Genomic DNA, 15,072 nt, shown 5'->3' with positions numbered 1-15,072 from the left:
TATCTATCCTGTAGACCCCATACCCATCCTGTGGGTGGTAGTGGACCCCATATCTATCCTGTGGACCCCATACCCATCCTGTGGGTGGTAGTGGACCCCATATCTATCCTGTGGACCCCATACCCATCCTGTGGGTGGTAGTGGACCCCATATCTATCCTGTGGACTCCATACCCATCCTGTGGGTGGTAGTGGACCCCATATCTATCCTGTGGACTCCATACCCATCCTGTGGGTGGTAGTGGACCCCATATCTATCCTGTGGGTGGTAGTGGACCCCATATCTATCCTGTGGACCCCATACCCATCCTGTGGGTGGTAGTGGACCCCATATCTATTCTGTGGACCCCATATCTATTCTGTGGACCCCATACCCATCCTATGGGTGGTAGTGGGACTGGTTAAAAGAGACATATACTGCCTCATAATCAATGTTTCAGCCTTGATGAGCTCAACACGGCAGAGAATACCCGCTCTTACATACCGACTGTCGTGTATTTTCATAAATTGTATTAATTGCAGCACTCTGTTGTATTAATAACTGTATATTTTTGTATTAGTAGCAGTGTGATGTTGTAGTAATAAAAGTATGTTGCTGTATTAATAACACTGCATTGTTATATGAATTGTATTAATAACAATACATTGTTTAATTAATAACAATATTTTGTTGTATTAATAACAGAATGTTGTTGTATTAACAACAATATTCTGTTGTATTAATAGAAGTACACTTGTATTATGAACAAATCCACAAGGGCCGTGACGAGGATTCGAACCTGAATTAATTAATTTAATTATTACAAATTTCACTTACATTAGTAGCACTATGTGATGTGTGACTTTCTAACACACAAACACGTTTTGTGTAGGTACATATTAAAAATCCCCCCCACCCCCCCACCATACATATGTTTGTTTAGATGTATATGTATCTAATACTTCCATGAAATCTAGAAATCCAGCATTCTCCTTTTAACTCATTTTGTATGTATGTATTTTTTTTCTCTAAATACAATCATTATTATTTATCATCTTGAATTAAATTTGTTGTTAGAGGATATTATGTAATTATTCAATTTATTACTACAAGTTCAAATAAGTTGTGTATTGTAGTTTTTCACACAGGGTAATTAAGAAATGGTCGTTCACTCGGTCATTTGAGGGGTTTAATTGCATTGTTTGGTGGGGTGTAATTAGCTGGTGTCATGCTAGGGCTGTTTCGTCAGTGTGTGTGTGTGTGTGTGTGTCATCTGTTCATGGTTATCTTGAGGTTATCTTGAGATGATTTCGGGGCTTTTAGTGTTTCCGCGGCCCGGTCCTCGACCAGGCCTCCACCCCCAGGAAGCAGCCCGTGACAGCTGACTAACTCCCAGGTACCTATTTACGTGTGTCATCTGTTCATGGTTATCTTGAGGTTATCTTGAGATGATTTCGGGGCTTTTAGTGTTCCCGCGGCCCGGTCCTCGACCAGGCCTCCACCCCCAGGAAGCAGCCCGTGACAGCTGACTAACTCCCAGGTACCTATTTACTGCTAGGTAACAGGGGCATTCAGGGTAAAAGAAACTTTGCCCATTTGTTTCTGCCTCGTGCGGGAATCGAACCCGCGCCACAGAATTACGAGTCCTGCGCGCTATCCACCAGGCTACGAGGCCCCTACTATGGTAAACTTGACCGTATTAGTCATTTCCTGGAACACAATCCGTGGTTAACAATTACGCCTCAGTGACTGCCGGGTGAACACACAAGAGGGGCGAACAGTTATAGATTGGTACCCAGTCAATCCCTCCTCTCACGACGTTGCTAGGGACCTGTGGCTGTTAATTCACGTGACCAGAACCACCTGAGTGAGTACAGACTGTGTGAGGTTAGGCCTTAGGCAGAACTTGTAATTTTCAGGTTAGGTTAGGTTAGGTTAGGTTAGATTAGGTTAGGTTGAAGTGGCTAATTAGTGTCCTAATTAATATATGAATATTCACATAGTAATTGTGGCTAGCCATTGCGAGAAACTCCAATCAATCAAGATATACAAAAAAAGCGTCTTATCGCGTCTAAGACATCGTAAGGTGGGATTGTGAATACCTCGTCCACGCGGATCGCCGCCATTCACACCCCGTTTTCTGTAAACAAAAACAAATCAACCGTTTTCCCTAACTAGAAACATACAAACCCAAGCAACCCACCTAACCTTTGTAGCCTATAGGTTCCATAGTGCATAGACCACACGGCAATATCACCATGCTTCAATGTTTACTAACACGTCGCATTTGTAAACAAACTGGTCGATTACGACCCAAAATGGGTAGCATTAGGTGTTGAGTAGATGACAGTGACTTGTAACAAGGCGGTCGCTTCATCACGGCACATCCTTGAGCTGTTGACAGGGTAATTAGGCCCAGCTAGCCCCAAACTGAGAGGACCAATCACAGGGGTCTCCAGGCGAGCTGACAGCGACCAATAGTCCTCGCTAATGACCCGACAGCTCCTATCCTTCAACGCCCAAGTGTCCCCGAACCTCTCCCTCTCACCTAATACGTCGCATTTCTTACGGAATGATTAAGAATGCAAAGAGCATTGGTGCAAATTCAACTGCATTTGCCTCTAAATAGGTGAGGTGGGTTGATTGGGTTCGTCCGTTTCTGGCCGGGCGAAACAGTATTAGGGGAAGAGGATGGGTTTTGGAGCCCAGGAGCTGGATCCCAACCCCTAATCCTCCCAATCTATAACCTTAACCGGATCTTGTCGTTATTTAAGTATCGTGAGCCACATACCCGGATAATTGCAGTACCCTGATCGGGGCGCAGCCATAACGCTTCAGTGATGGTCGTATCGCTCTTCCAACCTATGCAACAGGGGGGGAAAATCCGACAAAAAGAGCCTATATATTCTAATTAGCGTACTGGGTAATTAAATAGGATGGGGCGGTTGTCTAACGGGCCCTGGCTGCCCGGTCACGTGTGTATACAAAGGGGGGGGGGGGCGTCGGGTGTATGAATGTTTATACTAGGGGGGGACTTGGGTTTATGTGTACACCAGGGGGGGGGAACTTGGGTGTATGACTGTGTACACCAGGGGGGGGGACTTGGTGTATGATTGTGTACACCAGGGGGGGGGGGGACTTGGGTGTATGTCTGTGTACACCAGGGGGGGGGGACTTGGGTGTATGTCTGTGTACACCAGTGGGGGGGGGGATTGGGTGTATGACTCTCTGGGCTGAGGTGGTGGCCATATGGCCCCTGAACTAAGTGGGTGGCCATATGGCCCCCCTGAACCAAGGGGGGTGGCCATGGCCCCTGGACTAAGGGGGTGGCCATGGCCCCTGGACTAAGGGGGTGGCCATGGCCCCTGGACTAAGGGGGTGGCCATGGCCCCTGGACTAAGGGGGTGGCCATGGCCCCTGAAGCAAGGGGGTGGCCATGGCCCCTAGACTAAGGGGGTGGCCATGGCCCCTGGACTAAGCGGGTGGCCATATGGCCCCCTGGACCAGGGGGTGGCCATGGCCCCTGGACTAAGGGGGTGGCCATATGGCCCATGGACTAAGGGGGTGGCCATGGCCCCTGGACTAAGGGGGTGGCCATATGGCTCCTGGACTAAGAGGATGGCCATATGTCTCCTGGACTGAGGGGTGGCCATATGGGCCCTGGACTGAGGGGGTGGCCATATGGCCCCTGGATTAAGAGGGTGGCCATATGCCCCCCCTGGACTAAGGGGGTGGCCATATGGCCCATGGACTAAGGGGGTGGCCATGGCCCCTGGACTGAGGGGGTGGCCATATGGCCCCTGGACTGAGTGGGTGGCCATGGCCCCTGGACTAAGGGGGTGGCCATATGACCCCTAGACTAAGGGGATGACCATATGACCCCCTTGACTAATGGGATGGCCATGGCCCCAGGACTAAGGGGGACGGCCATAGCCCCTGGACTAAGGGGTGGCCATATGGCTCTAGGACTAAGGGGGATGGCCATGGCCGCTGGACTAAGGGGGGTGGCCATGGCCCCTGGACTGAGAGGTGGCCATATGGCCCCTGGACTAAGGGGGTGGCCATGGCCCCTGGACTAAGGGGGTGGCCATGGCCCCTGGACTAAGGGGGTGGCCATGGCCCCTGGAGGTGGCCATGGCCCACCCAGCCACTCACAACACACTACCAACCTTCACAGTGGTACACTAATGCATACAATTAACTCTATGTCAAGCAATTAAATTTTAATTAAAGTGGTGTAATAACTTAGTGGTGAATAGTGAGTGGAGGTTGTCGGTGCATATGGGGTTGGGCGTGGTCTCTGGGGCCCCGCCTCTGTGGTAACGCTGCCGACACCCCTCTATAACAGGGTTCGTATCCCCTGAGTTCAGCGGCCCGTTTCTCATTTGTTTAAAAGTATGTTTATTATTTACATAAGAGAAAGTCTTAATAACAGCATAATACTAATTGTTGTAATTATTGACTGTATAGTTTTGATTTAGACTTATTGGGAAGCCTTATTTGTTGGAGAGTTATGCTGTTCATTACCGTTGTGGCTGAACAGGTGTACAGTTGTGGCTGGAGTGAACAGGTGTACAGTTGTGGCTGGACAGGTGAACAGTTGTGGGTGAACAGGTGAACAGTTGTGGCTGGACAGGTGAACAGTTGTGGCTGGACAGGTGAACAGTTGTGGCTGGACAGGTGAACAGTTGTGGCTGGAGTGAACAGGTGTACAGTTGTGGCTGGACAGGTGAACAGTTGTGGGTGAACAGGTGAACAGTTGTGGGTGAACAGGTGAACAGTTGTGGCTGGACAGGTGAACAGTTGTGGCTGGACAGGTGAACAGTTGTGGCTGGACAGGTGAACAGTTGTGGCTGGACAGGTGAACAGTTGTGGCTGGACAGGTGAACAGTTGTGGGTGAACAGGTGAACAGTTGTGGCTGGACAGGTGAACAGTTGTGGCTGGACAGGTGAACAGTTGTGGCTGGACAGGTGAACAGTTGTGGCTGGAGTGAACAGGTGTACAGTTGTGGCTGGACAGGTGAACAGTTGTGGGTGAACAGGTGAACAGTTGTGGCTGGACAGGTGAACAGTTGTGGCTGGACAGGTGAACAGTTGTGGCTGGACAGGTGAACAGTTGTGGCTGGAGTGAACAGGTGAACAGTTGTGGCTGGACAGGTGAACAGTTGTGGGTGAACAGGTGAACAGTTGTGGCTGGACAGGTGAACAGTTGTGGCTGGACAGGTGAACAGTTGTGGCTGGACAGGTGAACAGTTGTGGCTGGAGTGAACAGGTGTACAGTTGTGGCTGGACAGGTGTACAGTTGTGGCTGGAGTGAACAGGTGTACAGTTGTGGCTGGAGTGAACAGGTGTACAGTTGTGGCTGGAGTGAACAGGTGAACAGTTGTGGCTGGAGTGAACAGGTGAACAGTTGTGGCTGGAGTGAACAGGTGAACAGTTGTGGCTGGAGTGAACAGGTGAACAGTTGTGGCTGGAGTGAACAGGTGTACAGTTGTGGCTGGAGTGAACAGGTGAACAGTTGTGGCTGGAGTGAACAGGTAACAGTTGTGGCTGGAGTGAACAGGTGAACAGTTGTGGCTGGAGTGAACAGGTGAACAGTTGTGGCTGGAGTGAACAGGTGTACAGTTGTGGCTGGAGTGAACAGGTGTACAGTTATGGCTGGAGTGAACAGGTGTACAGTTGTGGCTGGAGTGAACAGGTGAACAGTTGTGGCTGGAGTGAACAGGTGTACAGTTGTGGCTGGAGTGAACAGGTGAACAGTTGTGGCTGGAGTGAACAGGTGTACAGTTATGGCTGGAGTGAACAGGTGTACAGTTGTGGCTGGAGTGAACAGGTGTACAGTTGTGGCTGGAGTGAACAGGTGTACAGTTGTGGCTGGAGTGAACAGGTGTACAGTTGTGGCTGGAGTGAACAGGTGTACAGTTGTGTCTGAAGTGAACAGGTGTACAGTTGTGGCTGGAGTGAACAGGTGTACAGTTGTGGCTGGAGTGGACAGGTGAACAGTTGTGGCTGGAGTGAACAGGTGTACAGTTATGGCTGGAGTGAACAGGTGTACAGATGTGGCTGGAGTGAACAGGTGTACAGTTGTGGCTGGAGTGATCAGGTATACAGTTATGGCTGGAGTGAACAGGTGTACAGTTATGGCTGGAGTGAACAGGTGTACAGTTGTGGCTGGAGTGAACAGGTGTACAGTTGTGGCTGGAGTGAACAGGTGTACAAATGTGGCTGGAGTGAACAGGTGTACAAATGTGGCTGGAGTGAACAGGTGTACAAATGTGGCTGGAGTGAACAGGTGTACAGTTATGGTTGGAGTGAACAGGTGAACAGTTGTGGCTGGAGTGAACAGGTGTACAGTTGTGGCTGGAGTGAACAGGTGTACAGTTGTGGCTGGAGTGAACAGGTGTACAGTTGTGGCTGGAGTGAACAGGTGTACAGTTGTGGCTGGAGTGAACAGGTGTACAGTTGTGGCTGGAGTGAACAGGTGTACAGTTGTGTCTGAAGTGAACAGGTGAACAGTTGTGGCTGGAGTGAACAGGTGTACAGTTGTGGCTGGAGTGAACAGGTGTACAGTTGTGTCTGAAGTGAACAGGTGTACAGTTGTGGCTGGAGTGAACAGGTGTACAGTTGTGGCTGGAGTGAACAGGTGTACAGTTGTGTCTGAAGTGAACAGGTGAACAGTTGTGTCTGAAGTGAACAGGTGTACATAGAATCTCCTCTTTACCGTTGATCGCAAGAGTCGGGTCTAAAACCTGAGAAAAGTATGCACCCCTCGACGTCATCGCTAAACCGAGAACCAAAATGTTTTACAATTGGGGGTTCGCGTGGTGTGTGACGTCACTGTGACGTGATAATGCTCATGCTGTGTACAGGTTTTAGACCCTACTGGGCTGTAGTTTGCGGCCTGTCAATTTACTCAACCCTCGCCCTCTGGCTGGGTGATCACAGTTCTAATTGGACGCAAACTCACTACTGAACCCCTCGTAACTAACTCGAATGGCCTCGTTATATCGACAGATTGACGCAAACTTAGCTCGAGTATAACGAAGCTGCCCTGAGATGTCATAAATAAAGGATTGAAAACCCTTTCCGATGCTAATTGTGTGTTTTTTTGGGCTGTAGCTCGCAGTCAGTGTGTGTGTGTGTGTGTGTGTGTGTGTGTGTGTGTGTGTGTGTGTGTGTGTGTGTGTGTGTGTGTGTGTGTGTGTGTGTGTGTGTGTGTGTGTGTGCGCGCGCGTGTGTGTGTGTGTGTGTGTGTGTGTGTGTGTGTGTGTGTGTGTGTGTGTGTGTGTGTGTGTGTGTGTGTGTGTGTGTGTGTGTGTGTACTCATCTAGTTGTGCTTGCGGGGGTTGAGCTTCGGCTCTTTGATCCTGCCTCTCAACTGTCAGTGTTCTGGTGTGCAGATTCCTGAGCCTACTGGGCTCTTATCATATATACATTTGGAATTGTGTATGGAGTCAGCCTAATGCATTCCATTTACTAACTACTCTGTCACCGACATGGAGCCTCTATTGCCGTGCTTAAAATGATGTACACAGCCTATGTGCGCTTCGTCATGGACTATGCCGCACCAGTCTTATGCACCTACTCCCAAAGCGATATGAAACGGCTCGAAAGCATACAGAATGAAGCCATGACAATCATTTTTGGAGTTCCAAGAACTGCCAAATCGTTTAATATACGAGAGGAGTTGTCCCTTCCCAGTGTTAAAAGCAGGATTAAGGAACTGAATGCTAAGCTTGCAATTAAGATAGCCAGAGATCCTCATTACAATGATATTGCCAAGAAAAAACTGAGTTCTGTGTTGCTTACAGGAGGAAACAGGAGAAGCAAAAAATCTCATCACAGATCAGACTGCTACCTTGAAGAGCTTCCCCTGCTTGAGCAAGCCCGTGAGCTCCTGCCTGTAGAGAGGTTACCTCCCTGGGAGGATGACTCGTGCAAGATCATCATCAATGAAATGACAACAAAATAGTCCAACATGATACCACAAGAAATGAGGCACAAGTATCTCGAGGAAATTTATAAAGAAGCCGGAGATGAACTAGATCAAATCTACACTGACGGGTCATCTAATCCTGTCAATGGCAGGGCTGGTGCAGCATACACGGTAATTAGGAATAATGCCTTTCAACGCAGAAATGAAAAGAAAGCACGCATTGAGAACTATGCCTCTTCAACGCAAGCGGAAAATTTCTTTCTAATGTTTCTGTGGCTCATTTGGGTAGCTTCCACCTCTGTCTCCTTGTACGTGTACCACCCGTGTTAAATAATTCATCCTTGTCTACCCTGAGAATTTTGTATGTGGTAATCATGTCTCTCCGAGCTCTTCTGTCCTATCAGCGACGTGAGGTGCAGTTCACGCAGCCTTTCCTCATAACTCATGCCTCATAGTTCTGGGACTAGTCTAGTGGCATGCCTCTGAATTTTCTCACCGTAACTCTGAACTTTAAAATAAAGTGTGTGTGTGTGTGTGTGTGTACTCACCTAATTGTTCTTGCAGGGGTTGAACTCTGGCTCTTTGATTCCGCCTCTCAACTGTCAATCAACAGGTGTACAGGTTCCTGAGCCTACTGGGCTCTATCATATCTACACTTGAAGCTGTGAATGGAGTCTGCCTCCACCACATCACTTTCTAATGCATTCTATTTGTCTAATACTCTGGCAAGGAAAAAATTCTTTCTAACGTCTCTATGGCTCAATTAAGCACTCAATTTCCAACTGTGTCCCCTAGTGTGTGTGCCCCTTGTGGTAAATTGCCTGTCTTTATCTACCCTATCAATTCCTCTGAGAATCTTGTATGTGGTGATCATGTCCCCTCTAACTCTTCTGTCTCCCACTGACGTGAGGTTTAATTCCCGTAGTCTCTCCACGTAGCTCATACCCCTCAGTTCGGGAACTAGTCTGGTGTGTGTGTGTGTGTGTGTGTATACTCACCTAGTTGTGTTTGCGGGGGTTGAGCTCTGGCTCTTTGGTCCCGCCTCTCAACCGTCATCAACAGGTGTACAGATTCCTGAGTGTGTGTGTGTGTGTGTGTGTGTGTGTGTGTGTGTGTGTGTGTGTGTGTGTGTGTGTGTGTGAGTGTGTGTGTGTGTGTGTGTGTGTGTGTGTGTGTGTGTGTGTGTGTGTGTATGTGTGTGTGTGTGTGTGTGTGTGACTGCTACTTTATCAGCTCCTGCTGGCCTTAAGAAAGCATTTTGGTTAATATCTTACGTCTGGCGGGTGAAAGCCGCCAGACCTTAATGATTCCCGTTGGCTTTAAAAATCTAAATATATATATATTTTAATATAAAATATATGTATAGCTTAAGAAGGTAGTTCCGTGTATATACATATATTGGGTTTTTTACATACTTGAGATTGTAAGTAGTTTACCTATGGGTGTTGGTCAGCTCTTTAAATACACGCGGTGTTTGTAAACAATGACACGTGTTCCGACTGTCCTTGTTTGGCGCGCTGTTGTCAACTGGTGCTCCTCCACAACACAACATTCAGTCTCCACAACTTTACAACTCATTTCATTTCATTCATCACTTTAAAGTGTCAAGACACGCTGCCTGTAATTAGTTTTTAGTAATTAGTAATTGTAAGTTGTTTTATATAATGCACAAGTACTCAACCCATCCTCGAGCTTTATATAGTACTTTTTTGTAACTATGTAGACAATCTTACATATATTGACGTAATGGGCAATTAGATAGTACAATTTGGTACTATTCACTTTCTAGAATCAGCCAAAAATATTAAGCTAAACACCAGACTTAAATATTCCTAAGCTTATTATTATTATTATTATTCAGTCCGTCCTCCTAAGCTTTCTCAACGTCAAGAAAACGGTCAATTTAAAGTGCCTTAATCCTAACCTACCAGAGAACCCAAAACAGAAAACGGGACAGTACGTCACTTTCGCCAGCCGCTTCCATTTTCTAGTACAATTTTTTTGGAGCCTTGTGTAACGCATACGATGGAAAAGCGATGTTCTTTGTAAGAAGACAGGTTGTATTATTATACAGCTGCAGTATTTTAGTTAAATATTAATTTATATGATTGCATACATCCTGTCATTACTGCCTTACAGCTAAGGTCTAATCACATAAGATTGTCTACAGAGAGAAGATACACTGGAGCCATGCAGTAGGTTCGAACTTACAGCAATCGAATCCTCTCGGGAAGCTGCCTATACAAGTCATTTAGCCCCCCCCCCTCCCCCTCACACTTAGAAACTCTAAACCAACCACTGAACAATACATACGTAAATACATAGATACACAGATTTACGTATGCCCGACATAAAGTGTTCGAGGTTAGCTTAGCATTTTAAAAGTACCGAATCACCTTCTGTGGTTGATTGTTCAATAAACCCTTGAACTATATGTTTAACACATCTCTAACCCTGTCCATGGAGGACAGAAGGAAATGTATATATGCTGGTTAGCATTGTAAATGTGTGGCCACGTCTGTGGTAGATAATAATAATAATAATAATAATAATAATAATAATAATAATAATAATAATAATAATAATAATAATAATAATAATAATAATAATAATAAAAACTGAACAACAAGTGTCACACTTTACACTATAACTACTTATATATGTTAATATTTTCAAGGTGCAAATAATTGTATAAATGACACCGTTTTGCTTGCTTGCAGGACGCGTTGCTTAATCATTTCGTTGCCTTGTACGTGAAATTATTAAAAGCAACGTGTCATGGTTGGTAATTTGACTTGTTCTAATTTGGATAGATATTTAAGGTAAAAAAAATTCTTTATGTAACACTCTGGCTCAGTTGTAATGGGGAAAGTCTCGGGAGAGATGAGGAAATATATTGTGTGGTGGAGGATATATTGTGGGGTGGAGGATATATTGTGTGGTGGAGGATATATTGTGGGGTGGAGGATATATTGTGTGGTGGAGGATATATCGTGTGGTGGAGGATATATCGCTTGGTGGCTATATAACCCCCCCCCCCTCATAACACTGCCGATAAAATTACCGATATTCCTGCATAATTTACCGAAGTCCAGTTCTGAGAATTAGGTTTCCAAGCTCGAACAAACAGACATTTTATTTCAGATATATAGATTCTTATGTTCTTATACAAGGACAAACGGCCACCTGATGTTCACTAGAACAAGGGAACACCTGGGAAGGCCCGCAGCGAGTGAACACTTGGTAATAGTGAACAGACCAGTAGCAGTGAACACCGATGAACACACAAGTAATTTCAATAATCTGAACGTTGTTGCTGTTGTTTAAGATTCGCTACTTGGAACAAAAAGTTCCAAGTAGCACGGGCTATGGCGAGCCCGTGATTTATGAGAAGCGTATGGAGTGAAAGAAATGAGACTCTATTCATGGATTCAGCTATGAACACGATAGAGCTCCATAATCCTAAACCAAGAGCTTAAGCACGATCCCCGCAAGACCAGATGGGTAGACACACACACACACACACACACACACACACACACACACACACACACACACACACACACACACACACACACACACACACACACACTATACATAAATAAGATTAGGGGTCAAAGGTCAAAAGAATCGCGCGATATACCTTTTCCTTCCCTGTGGGTAATAGTGGGTTTATTCCCCTGAAAGAATGGATCAAATTAATGGAATATTTGATATATGGGAAAACGAGTAATTGAAAATTTTCCTTATTTGATCAACTTGTACCTGAATGCTGAAGTGAATTGATCAAATCACAGATTTTCTTTACCTGTTGTAGAATTTTCTGTTCGATTAATACCTGGTTTAGTGGATATATTAATCATTATTCTAGAAATATTAATCACGGTCTTTTCTGTAAATTTTTATTAAAGAAACGGGATATAATAACCAATGTCTATTCTGTAAATATTTTTTTCTGGAACTGTAAATCAGTGCATAATGTAGAGATATTTACAGTTAATTTCTAATTAATATCTTGAACTTACTCTCATTTCCTGACTCTAAATGTATTCGTTTTTCAATGCCTACTTTACATCAATATTTATATTTATTTAAGTAAATCAAATTATAAAGGAGAATGGAAAACGACTTAGACTTTTTCCCATGTGCTTAAAAATCAAATAATATTTCACATTAGTTAAAACCCAAGTTAGATCAAACGAAATTATTCATAGAGTAGATATGCAAGTAACTCCAGGATCGGATTATACATAGGTTATGTATACAAGCAAATTCACAAAGAATAACAGATTTGATTTAGGCTAACGTATATAGGTAAATGACCAGACCACACACTAGAAGGTGAAGGGACGACGACGACGTTTCGGTCCGTCCTGGACCATTCTCAAGTCGATTCCCAAGTCCTGTATATAGGTAAATCAACAAAAATACTTCTTATACATAGGCTACGTTTGTAAGCAAATCCAGAAAGAGATTATACATAGGCTAAGTGTACCAGCAAAGACATTCAACCCTGCAAGACAATACAGCCGTGCAATGTCGAACAACATGGAGATTAGCAAGGTGGTGAAATTGGAGATAATAATGTTTGAGTGTCTGTTGTGTGTGTGTGTGTGTGTGTGTGTGTGTGTGTGTGTGTGTGTGTGTGTGTGTGTGTGTGTGTGTGTGTGTGTGTGTGTGTGTGTGTGTGTGTGTGTGTGTGTGTGTGTGTGTGTGTGTGTATGTGTGTGTGTGTGTGTGTGTGTGTGTGTGTGTGTGTGTGTGTGTGTGTATGTGTGTGTGTGTGTGTGTGTGTGTGTGTGTGTGTGTGTGTGTGTGTGTGTGTGTGTATGTGTATGTGTGTGTGTGTGTGTGTGTGTGTGTGTGTGTGTGTGTGTGTGTGTGTGTATGTGTGTGTGTGTGTGTGTGTGTGTGTGTGTGTGTGTGTGTGTGTATGTGTGTGTGTGTGTGTGTGTGTGTGTGTGTGTGTGTGTGTGTGTGTGTGTGTGTGTGTGTGTGTGTATTCACCTAGTTGTGTTTGCGGGGGTTCAGCTTTGCTCTTTCGGCCCGCCTCTCAACTGTCAATCAACTGTTTACGAACTACTTTTTTTTTCTACACCACACACACACACACACACACACCCCAGGAAGCAGCCCGTGACAGCTGACTAACTCCCAGGTACCTATTTACTGCTAGGTAACAGGGGCACTTAGGGTGAAAGAAACTTTGCCCATTTGTTTCTGTCTGGTGTGGGAATCGAACCCGCGCCACAGAATTACGAGGCGTGCGCGCTATCCACCAGGTTACCAGGCCCCCTTGTGTGTGTGTGTGTAATTACCTAAGTGTAATTACCTAAGTGTAGTTACAGGATGAGAGCTACGCTCGTGGTGTCCCGTCTTCCCAGCACTCTTTGTCATATAACGCTTTGAAACTACTGACGGTCTTGGCCTCCACCACCTTCTCACTTAACTTGTTCCAACCGTCTACCACTCTATTTGACCACCACACAACCACTCTACCACTCTGTGTGTGTGTGTGTGTGTGTGTGTGTGTGTGTGTGTGTGTGTGTGTGTGTGTGTGTGTGTGTGTGTGTGTGTGTGTGTGTGTGTGTGTGCACTCACCATGTTCACCCAGTTTCACTCACCTAGTTGTCCTTGTGGGGGTCGAGCTCTGGCTCTTTGGACCCGCCTCTCAACTGTCAATCAATCAACAGATTTGTTTTTGTGTCCACACTCACACACACACACACACACACACACACACACACACACACACACACACACACACACACACACACACACACACACACACACAGGAGGAGGATTGAAACAGAGGATGATAGTAGGAGGCTACAAGATGACCTGGATAGACTGAGTGAATGGTCCAACAAATGGCTGTTGAAGTTCAACCCGAGTAAATGCAAAGTAATGAAACTAGGCAGTGGAAACAGGAGGCCAGGCACAGGATACAGAATAGGAGATGAAGTACTTAATGAAACAGACAGAGAGAAAGATCTAGGAGTTGATATCACACCAAACCTGTCTCCTGAAGCCCACATAAAGAGAATAACGTCTGCGGCATATGCGAGGCTGGCTAACACCAGAACGGCGTTCAGGAACCTGTGTAAGGAATCATTCAGAATCTTGTACACCACATATGTAAGACCAATCCTGGAGTATGCGGCCCCAGCATGGAGCCCGTACCTTGTCAAGCACAAGACGAAGCTGGAAAAAGTCCAAAGGTATGCTACTAGACTAGTCCCAGAACTAAGAGGCATGAGTTATGAGGAAAGGCTGCGGGAAATGCACCTCACGACACTGGAAGACAGAAGAGTAAGGGGGGACATGATCACAACCTACAAAATCCTCAGGGGAATCGACCGGGTAAACAAGGATGAACTTTTCAACACTGGTGGGACGCGAACAAGGGGACACAGGTGGAAGCTGAGTACCCAAATGAGCCACAGAGACGTTAGAAAGAACTTTTTCAGTGTCAGAGTAGTTAGCAAATGGAATGCATTAGGAAGTGATGTGGTGGAGGCTGACTCCATTCACAGTTTCAAATGTAGATATGATAGAGCCCAATAGGCTCAGGAATCTGTACACCAGTTGATTGACGGTTGAGAGGCGGGACCAAAGAGCCAGAGCTCAACCCCCGCAAGCACAATTAGGTGAGTACAATTAGGTGAGTACACACACACACACACACACACACACACACACACTTCCAGGAAGCAGCCCGTAGCAACTGCCTTAACTCCCAGACACCTATTTACTACTAGGTGAACAGGTGCATTAGGGTGAAAGCCGCTCTGTCCCATTTGTTTCTGCCCCGGACGGGAATCGAACCTTAGCCCTTAGGACTACAACTCCCGAGCGCTGACCACTCAACCGTGTGTGTGTGTGGGGGGGGGGGGCGGAGGATCGCCAGGTTGGATGTATGCTCACGCAAATATAATTGCGAGTACGCTCACGCAATCAAGAGAGACTGATTGCGTTTTCCGTTCACACGATCGAGTAAGGATATCGCAAGCGATATCTTCGTGTAGATGAAGGCACAGTGAGCGCTAAGCTCGCCCGAGCTCACAGGTGTTGCTCACAGTGTAAGGGGCTCTCAGCGCTCTCCTGCGAGGCGCTGATAGAGCCCCATCTATCACCTAGATTAGAGAGGTGATAGA

The 15,072-nt window shown here is 46.0% G+C and overlaps 1 protein-coding gene across 1 annotated transcript; it reads right to left on the bottom strand.

Moving 5' to 3' along the window:
* Positions 1-3,422: 3,422 nt before the first annotated feature.
* On the bottom strand, positions 3,423-3,800 carry LOC138349920 (EMI domain-containing protein 1-like). The gene has a single exon (XM_069299911.1). The coding sequence runs from the start codon at positions 3,798-3,800 to the stop codon at positions 3,423-3,425; it is 378 nt and encodes a 125-aa protein (XP_069156012.1).
* Positions 3,801-15,072: the final 11,272 nt, after the last annotated feature.

The sequence above is a fragment of the Procambarus clarkii genome, chromosome 43 (genome assembly GCF_040958095.1).
Source record: "Procambarus clarkii isolate CNS0578487 chromosome 43, FALCON_Pclarkii_2.0, whole genome shotgun sequence".
Taxonomy (NCBI): domain Eukaryota; kingdom Metazoa; phylum Arthropoda; class Malacostraca; order Decapoda; family Cambaridae; genus Procambarus; species Procambarus clarkii.
Note: the sequence above shows the minus strand (reverse complement) of the source record. Positions and strands in the feature narration are given on the sequence as shown.